Below are 9,120 nucleotides of genomic sequence, written 5' to 3'. Positions count from 1 at the left end.
CGGTGTCCCCAGGGGCGTCTGCTCACTCCGAGCCTGTATTCTTCAGTCCACCCAGGAAGGTTAACTTGTAACTCTTGCATCTTACAGTGTGTACAGATCAGCCTCTATGTCTTCGAAGAAGTGGTCGGCTTTTCACACATTGTTTTATGCAGTGAATTTGCACAGCTTGCCTGCCCAATTACAGACGTTATCACTGAATGTGAATCAGGCCGTGGCATGGCTTTGCCTCGAGTGGGGGTTCTGTGCACCCAGACGCAAAATACACACTGTTGATGCACTGGGTAGTAGAGAGGCAAAGTAGAAAGTCAGGCCCGGACCATCCAGGACTCTGATCTGGAGGACCAGCTCCTGCCTATGCCTGATCTGGAGGACCAGCACCACATGCCTATGACCCAGGAGTCCACACTGGGTCACAGGCTGCACCTCCTTTATATTCTGAGGTTTGTGACTGTGTGTGGTAGGAATGGAGGTGGGGGTTCACTTGTCATCCTGGGGAAACTAACCCAACCCAGTTCAGGGACCAGCTCCAGATGCTCTTACCAAATCTATTCAAGAAGTCCAAGATGGCCCTTGGAGACTGTGGGAGGTTGGCTTGTCCCCGCCAGCTATGCAATATGCCGTTTCTCCAGGTATTGTTTTCAGCCCCACCGCATGTTGTTTCCTTTATCTTCTTGAAGCCCTGTGCTACCATAAAGCTACCATCACCGTGCCTATTTCACAGATGAGATAACTGAGTCACAGTCAGGCACAGAATCTCAGCTCAAGTCTCTCTCCATCTACAGCCCCTTGTTCTAAACCGCTCCACCCTGCGATGCTGCTTCCCAAGCTCACTCACAGGTTAAGGGCGGGGGGGTGGGGTGGGGGACGTGATCCAGTTTGGTTTTGGACATAAAGGGGCCCTTCGAGACCATTCTGTTTTCTATTTGTAAAGGCAGCAGTGGTTGCAGTGACCTCTCTGTAGTTTAAATGGCCCTTTGGACTTTTTGGTATTCGTAGAAGTGAACAAAAATACTTTGTGCCAGCTGGCTTTGAACTTCTAGCCGCTGCTCTGGAACCTACCGTGATGTACAAGACACGAAGGCACGGCTGGCTGAGCTTCACCTCCCTTGCCGAGCCTCACGGCCTCCTGCGTGTTTGGGCTTTTATTGGTTGGAAACCACTGTGGGGTCTGTTGTTCACAGAAACCCTGGACTTTGATTCAGAGTCAATAGCCTCATTCAAGGCTAAAGACCTCAAGTGGGGTTCCTATATAATGGTCTTGTTATAGGGTTTAACACGGGGTGACAAAGAGAAGGAGAGATCTAACGTGGGGGAAAACCACTTCTGGAGAAGAAGGCATATATTTCCATAGAAAACTTTATTTATTAAAAGAACCATCATTGCTCCTGTGGCCTTTTCCTGAGCACTTGTTTGCATTGTGGGGTGACCTTGCTCTGCCCTGTTTCATCTCTCACCTGCCTTCTGGGAAGTTTATTGGGAAGTCCACACCACTGCCCAGGAAAACTCCCACGGTAACTGAAGCCACACACAGTTGTAAAGCATATCCTGGTGCTGCCATATTATTTAAGAGCAGGGTGACAGCCAGAGCTGACGATACCATAATCACTGTGAGAACACAATGGAAATGTGTTACTTGGTCACATCATGCGTCGGTGCAGCAGGCATTCATTCCTGCTCCAGGTAGTGATTTGGGGCCCCAGCCTCCTTCTGTATTTTTGGCATCACCATCTTGATCTGGAGGGATGGAAATAGATAGATGATAGATAGATAGACAGATGGACAGAGATGGAAGGTTGCTCCTGGGTGATCATCAGGGGTCACAAGCCAAGGAGTGGAGTTTAGCATTTCTGCCTACCTTGCCTTGGACAGCACTAATCGCAAGTAGCTGGAAAATGTAGCCCCAATGGGCTCTGTTATGTTTGCAGGAACAGTAAATTCATTGCATTCTGCTGAATAACACATGAGCTGGAGCTGTCTGTGGAGGCTTGGAAAGAAATTGTCACTTTAGAGTCAAGTGAAAAAGAAAAGTTTCAGAAGGCAGGATTTGAGGTTAGGTTACTCACATGGGCCCTGGTGAATGATACAATGGGTTTTCTGAATGCTTGCTGATTGCAAAATGAGTGTACATCATTAGTATTCCCTAATATAGTTCAATAGGCTTTAATACTTTAATATGGCAGTGTAGTCTTTTTTGGCCCTTCGAGAAAACAAACACCTATCCTGCTCTTGAGCCTGCATTGGATGCTTTATGTTTTCCTATCACAGCATCTGTAACACTTTGTTGCCCTTAGTTTCACTTCAAATTTCCCCAAATAGAATGTAAATTCCTTGAGGTAAGAACCTTGTTTCATCCATCTTCACAGCCCCAGTGCCTCGTAAGGGATGTTGAGTAAATAAATCATTTTTCGAGAGGGTTAGAAATCGGCTGTTTCTCAAATTGAATGGCTTGAAATTAGGTCTCTGTCCCAAGCAGCTCTGGACTCTAGCACTCAGCACCTGCCCTTTTACCAAAATGGGGACGTGACTTGGGCTTCAAGCCTATCTCCGTGAGAGGCACAGACGCCTACATCCTTAGTGTCAGTAAAGTCCTTAGCTGTGCAGACAGAGGAAGGGAATGCTGGTAATGCTTTCTGACAAATGAAGCGATGGACCGCCTGGTGAGGGGGCAATCCTACATACTGGAAGGGTTCAGTAGAAAAGAATCCGCCATCTTCCAGGGAGATATATGATGATTCTCATCAAGGAAGAGGGACTATGTCACGGTCTGTGGTGACTGATGAGCAACAAAGACGATGGGAATCTAGTATTGCTGTTCTATAAACCATAGGGGAAAAGCCCAACACCATTATCCTCACTGGCCCCTCATTGCAGAAAATATATTAAGTTTTGAGATATATAAGTGAAACATGTTGAAAAAGTCTTGACTGATGTTTTCTTGGTCCTTCCAACAACGACAAAATTGATTCCATGACATATTTTTAGAAGATAGCATATGGCACCGTTTGTGCTTACGATGGTGCCTAGCCTATCGCACGGGGTCAAGAAATCTTTCCTTGGTTGGTTGATTCATTCAACATGATTAGGTAAACAAATATTTGTTGAATTAATGATTGAATAAACAAAGGAATCTTCCTTTACTCCGGGCTTAACAGTCTCACTTTTCTCAAGTCTTGTAATTTTGACCTGTTGTTTTCCACATCCCTAATGGTTCTGGTGACTGCCTTGGACAGCCTGCAGTTTCTTCTTCTCCTTCTTTCTTTAAAAATGTTTATTTATCTTTGAGAGAGAGAGAGAGAGGGAGAGAAAACATGGGAGGGGCAGAGATTGGGAGCCAGGATCCGAAGACAGAGGCCATCACAGGATGCGGGGCTCAAACTCACGGAACCGTGAGATCATGACCTGAGCTGAAGTCGGACGCTTAACCGACGGAGCCACCCAGGCGCCCCTGGACAACCTTCAGTTTCTTAATGTCCCTGGAGATACGACTCCCCGAGCTACACACCGTACCCATCTTTGAGGGCCCCGCAGGGATCAGGCCTTGCCATTGCATGGGCTGAAACTGACAAAAAGCCTCTGGCTGTTCTGGGAGGCCCAGTGTCGGAGATGTCATAACTTAAGTTGTTTTTCAAATGCGTCAAATGCTGTGAAAAACTAGGGGTAGAAGTCTGCATATGTTATGTTTTGGTTGCTTTATAACCCCTTTGGCCAAAGTAGATGTTATATTTAGTCCCGGGCATGGCCTCTGGACTCTGAGCCTGTGCCGAACACCAGGCTAGAGAGCTGTGATCCAGGAAGCGAGCCAGCTAATTTGAGGCACATTACATCAGACGTTTCCTGAGGTGGAAAGGAAGGCCTCCTTGCTAGAAAGCAGGGAGGATTTTGGCTCTTAGAGATTGGATTCAGTAACTTTAACTCCTTGGCTAAGGGCCAACCCACTAGCAAGCAGCTATCATATGGTCTGCAAAAAATTCAGATCCAAAGTCTCCAGATCCTGCTTTATATGTTAATACCACACCTTCCTTGAGAGACGGATTGCCTTTGGGGGAGTGGGAGTGGGGGGGGGGGGCAGAGACAGCTTTTATAACAAAAGACATTAGAAAATCTGATAAAAGATTTTATAAGAGATTAAAATAATCTTACTAGCTTCTCTCATTTTAAATTTGGAGGGGTAACATTGACTTTGTACTGGAAAATTTATAAGCCTTGAATCAAAATGCTGTCCTGAAAAAATGTTGTAATTCGTCACTTTTCTTTTTCCTTTTCAAGTTACATAAAAGCATGTGTGGTGGTGGATATGTTGGTATTAGATAGTAAATTTATAAATTAGGCCTTCATGGTAGTTTCTCAATTAACTTCAGAAACTGACTTTTGCAGTGAGGAAATCTGATCTCAATAGCACTCCAAGTTAAATATTTTGTGATGATAAAGTCTTCCTCTCTCTCTGTACCACGTAGGCTAGTATGAATTGCATGTGCTAAGCGCCTCTATGTTTAGAAGGTGGTAGCACGACTCAGATGATTACAAAACAAAACACCTTATTAATAATACAGAGGCCCTGGCAGCCTCTGCTCTGAATGCTCACACTGAGTCCTGGAGTGAAAATGCAGCTGCTTAAAATGGTTTTAGGGTACCTGAAGGGACGAGATACAGAGCATCTTTGGGTGAATTATGCTGAGACTCTTTATACCTGAAAAATAGAGAGCTCTGAGGAGGTCACTGCTACAGTTGGTGAACTGAGATTCAGGAGAGGCAAGTTCCAAAGGCATCTGTTGGGATTAAAATCCAAGACTTCTCGGGCGCCGGGTGGCTCTGTTGGTTAAGCACCCGACTCTTGACTGCAGCTCAGGTCACGATCTCATGGTTCGCGAGTCAGTGCACAGACTGCTTGGGGTTCTCTCTCTCTCTGCCCTTCTTGAGCTGTCTTGCATCTCTCAAAATCCAAGCCTTCTGATGGATGGATGCTTTCCCCACTCTTAATTCTGTAGTGTCAGGAGCACCAGCATACCAGTGGACAAAGTGACTGCTGGGGAGACCCCTGAGGGAGCCATCTGGAAAACTGCTTTCGTGTGCCCTCTCTGTGGTCTAAACTCTTGAGTCTCCAGTCTAAACTCTGGACACTTCATTTTCTCTTTTGGGAAAGTTGATCTGGTACTATTTGATCCCTACACTGAAGGGGTGCTCAAGAAAAACATGAAATATTTATGAAGTGCTTTAAGTTTCAGGGGAAGTAATATTCCAGCCTACGAAAACGAAATGGATTCCGGCTTACCCATGCACCTTATCGGCTCATCCAAGTTTGCGCACGTCACTCCTGACCTGTCCTTGTGTGAAAATCTAAGGATGTCACACATACACTCGCCACCTCTCTTTAGCCCTGTGTGTTCCCGCGAATGGAGTGGGTGATACATTATTAACATGTCCAAGAAGGGAAGTGAAGAGGTAGGGGTGAGAAGAGGAGGTGGCAGCAGGGAGGCGAGAAGGAGAGGAAAGGAGGTAAGAACTGACAATGCCTGAGGAGCCCAAGCTGTTAACCTGCAGGGTGTGGGCATCTTCTGCTGTTCCCCCTGCAAGGTGAACCTGACACTCGCTGGCCAGGTCTTGCACAGAACTGTGCCAAGGTCCGCGGTGGCCAGGGCTCCTCGGTGACGAGAGACAGTAGGGTGTGGAGCTGTTCACTTGGCATCCTTCACCACCACTAAGGTCACCGATAAAATATTAAGCTGATCCTGGGTACATGGCTTCATGAAGATGATCGGGAATGAAGGGAAGCCAGGGCGAGGGGCAGCCATCAGATCAGATGCACAGAGGCATGCGCACGCGCACGGGGAGGCAGGACAGCCACGTTGCCACAGTGAAGCAGTCAGCTTGTGTTTACTTTCCACTCAGAATGTTTTCCTTTGTATATCCATACCATCACCTCTTGTTTTTTAAGGAAGTGACACAAAATAACAGGCTTCACAATGCCGTCAAATGTCACAATACACAGTCATGTACTGTAATTGTACAAAATCGGAAGAATAAAATGTTACTAGTTAACACTGGTTAAAATGAAACGGACAACCAAAAATGAAACCAAACGAAAAGAAATCAAACGCTGGAATCCATAGAAACGCTTGACAATATTACCCAAAAACGCCGCCAAATAATTGTCCTAGCATGCTGCAGCTCATTGCCATAACTTCATAAGTTCCCAGCTCTTTGGGGGAAAGAAAGTGCGTTTTCACAGCCTACAGTTCTCAAAGAAACAGCTTTCATACGTATGCAGGTCAACAGATAAAGGAATGCAAACTCCAGGCACCAGGGTTGCTCAGACAGCAGTGGAGTCTAAAGAGTCCTTCTTAAAACCATTCTGAACCAGATCTGATTTGTTGAAAAAGAATCTGGAGGGTGACATTAGTTCAAGAGGGCCAAGGAAAAAACACTTAGCTGTTAATAAGGAAGAAAGCCATCAAGAACTAGAACAATTAAGACTTAAATATTTTTCCTACTCTACTTTGAAGCTGAATTACAGCTCTTCATATTTGGAAAAGATATGCAGTTGATCCGTGGGTACAACCCCTCTCTCTTCCCCCCTGCACCCTCCCCCCCTCCTGGTCCAGCATCTGAATGTCGGAGTACAGATTTTGCCAGTTCAATTTCCGTGGAGCAGAATTACCGTTTCCTCATGTGTGGCCATGCCGCTTTTTAACAATGAGGTATAATTTGATACTAACAATGCCTGTTCCCTCTTGGGCTACGGGCTTGATCGGTCATGTGGGTAGAAAACAAGTCAACTTCCTGATAAAATCACACATACAAAAATTATTGCACTTAGAAACCACAACAACAAAAACTCAGCCCAACCAGCCAAGGGCCAAGAAAACTCTTCTTCGGAAGTGCTGTGCTTCCTGCCCTTTGCAGAGCGTCTGGACCTTTCTGGTGTTCGGTTGAATGTGGTCCGTTATTCAATGTCCAGAAGTAAAAGAGTCCAAAAGACACTGGAGGCTCTTTAAGGCTAAGTCTTCCCGGTGCTTCAATGAGACAAATCATCTCCTTGGCCACATACTACAAAGCAGGGGCTCTTCTTAGCAAAATGGCTAGCAGCGCCCCTAAAAAACTCTGGAAGCAAGGGAGGATGGGTGCACACCATGTCCTGTCCTGTGGGGGGGGGGAGGGTGGAGAGGGAGAGAGAGAGAGAGACTGAAAGAGAGAGTAAGCGGTCTGGGAGCGTCAAGCCACACACGGACAGCTCTGTGACATAGGTTTATCTGTACATCTTCCTCTGTGTAAGCCTTTCCTGTGGATCTAAATATCTTTCCCTTTTCCCTTTCCCTTTGTCTCTTAGTCTTTATCCTTCCTGCCTCTTCGGGCTTTCTGTCTTTTGATGGATATGAAGGTAGAGTGCTAATCTTACCTTGCTACCCACTGGTCCATACGCTATTTATCCTTCCATTTTCCTGCCGCAATGCACAGCTACCTTCTCCACACCCTGTGAATGGTCCCCCCACCCCCACCTCAGTGTAGTCAGATACATTTCACACTCCGTTTACTGACTTGAATTGGCATATTGTTACTTCAGCTAAGATTACTTACACCTCCCAAATCTGATCTCCTGGTCCAATTTGAGCACAAGGCACCAACTATGTTACTAATGTTTTCAGGAAGCTCTCAGGAAAATGTTCACATCATGGATGAGATCAAGGCATTCTTAAACTCCACTCTTCTGAGAATATTGCCAATACTGTTTTTCTTCTCTGGGATGTGTGCTCCAGCTCACGTCTTTTTTGTAACTAACCCCTCGTATGACCCTTGTAATCAATAAAACATTTGCACAAAATATCTAGATAGAGTTGGGTGAGAGTATCCTGACATTTCGTGCATGGATCCAGTATCAGAACAATTTAAAGTTCAGGTGGAGAGAATGAAGGTCATGTCCCAAGGAGTTGCTGAAGCCCCTAATGTCACACTTACCAACCCGGGTACATGGAAGCTCTAAGATCTGCAGTGGTATTAATCTCGCCCTGTGACCCCACTTGTGGGGGCAGACTCCATACAACCTGTGACTGCTGCCTTTTGTTGTTCTAAGACAGAGTGCCCGTGACGGCCTTTTGTCTACTTACCGCTCCGGGTTCTGAACTAGGACTTGCTAACATTCTCGTAGATGACGTCACTGATGCAGAACTGTTGTTTCTTCTTCGTCCACATCAGCTGCACACACTGATGGATAAAAATGTACTGCTCCTGGTGCATAGGACAAAAACGTGTTTCAGAACAAGATATTTTTGTGCCAACACGTGCCAAGACAGACTATTTTAATCCTATGGCAGGATTAAATACCATGATGTCAAAAAACAATTTCCATTATTTCTGAAATAATTTTATCACTAGCAAATCCAAGAGAATCCACTGTAAAAATATGCTGATTAATAATAGAGTTTATGTAATCACCGCTTAATGTTAAAGAAAATGTCCAATCGATAAATCGTGGGACTCTTTTGAAAAAAAAAAAAATAGCGTATCACTTCATAATATACACCAAAATAAAATCCAAGAAGTTTACTAAATTAAGCCATAAAAATATGGGGGGGGGGAATATAGGTTAATTTTTCTCTGATTCCTTTTAGGAAGGACTTTCTAAACTTCAAAACGATGTAACAAATTACAAATGAAACTTTGAAAGCACTGTATATGAAACAAAGTGAAAAGAATAAAATAAAGGTCAAACCAGAAACTGGGAGAGAAAATTATTTTCTAGAATTATGACGAAAAGTCGATACCTTTACTTTTCTTTAAAATTCCTCCAATCAGTAACACACACACTTAAACTGACAAAATATATCGACAATTAGACCAAATATTCCTAGAAGGCAGGGACTGTATCTTTTTATTCCTAATGTCTAGCACTCAGCTTGTGCTTAGTAAATATTTTCTGAAGTAAACCGAGGAAATATTAAGCCATAAGCAAAAAATGGCGACATAATAAAAAAATGTAAATTCAAACAATTGGTTTTCATCCATGATGTGAGCAAAACCGAAGGGGAAAAGTCACATTCAATGATAACTTGAGTTTGTTGAAGCCATCGTTTTCATCTTGGTTGGCAGAGGTATTATTAATAAAGTGCTAATAAGTGACACTCTGGA

At 44.6% G+C, this 9,120-nt stretch overlaps 1 protein-coding gene across 2 annotated transcripts in view; it reads right to left on the bottom strand.

Annotated features, from left to right (window-relative positions):
* Positions 1 to 5,852: 5,852 nt before the first annotated feature.
* PTPRO (protein tyrosine phosphatase receptor type O) overlaps positions 5,853 to 9,120 on the bottom strand; it is a 243,670-nt gene continuing 240,402 nt past the window's right edge. For both annotated transcript variants that reach the window (XM_045464471.1, XM_045464473.1), the window contains 2 exons: positions 8,100 to 8,220; positions 5,853 to 7,137 (listed from right to left, as the gene is read on the bottom strand). In XM_045464471.1, the coding sequence (XP_045320427.1) occupies positions 8,116 to 8,220 (105 nt within the window). In that variant the 3' untranslated portion in view covers positions 5,853 to 7,137; positions 8,100 to 8,115. The remainder of the gene's footprint in view (positions 7,138 to 8,099; positions 8,221 to 9,120) is intronic.

Source organism: Leopardus geoffroyi, chromosome B4 (assembly GCF_018350155.1).
Source record: "Leopardus geoffroyi isolate Oge1 chromosome B4, O.geoffroyi_Oge1_pat1.0, whole genome shotgun sequence".
Taxonomy (NCBI): domain Eukaryota; kingdom Metazoa; phylum Chordata; class Mammalia; order Carnivora; family Felidae; genus Leopardus; species Leopardus geoffroyi.
This window is presented reverse-complemented; position numbering and strand designations above follow the sequence as displayed.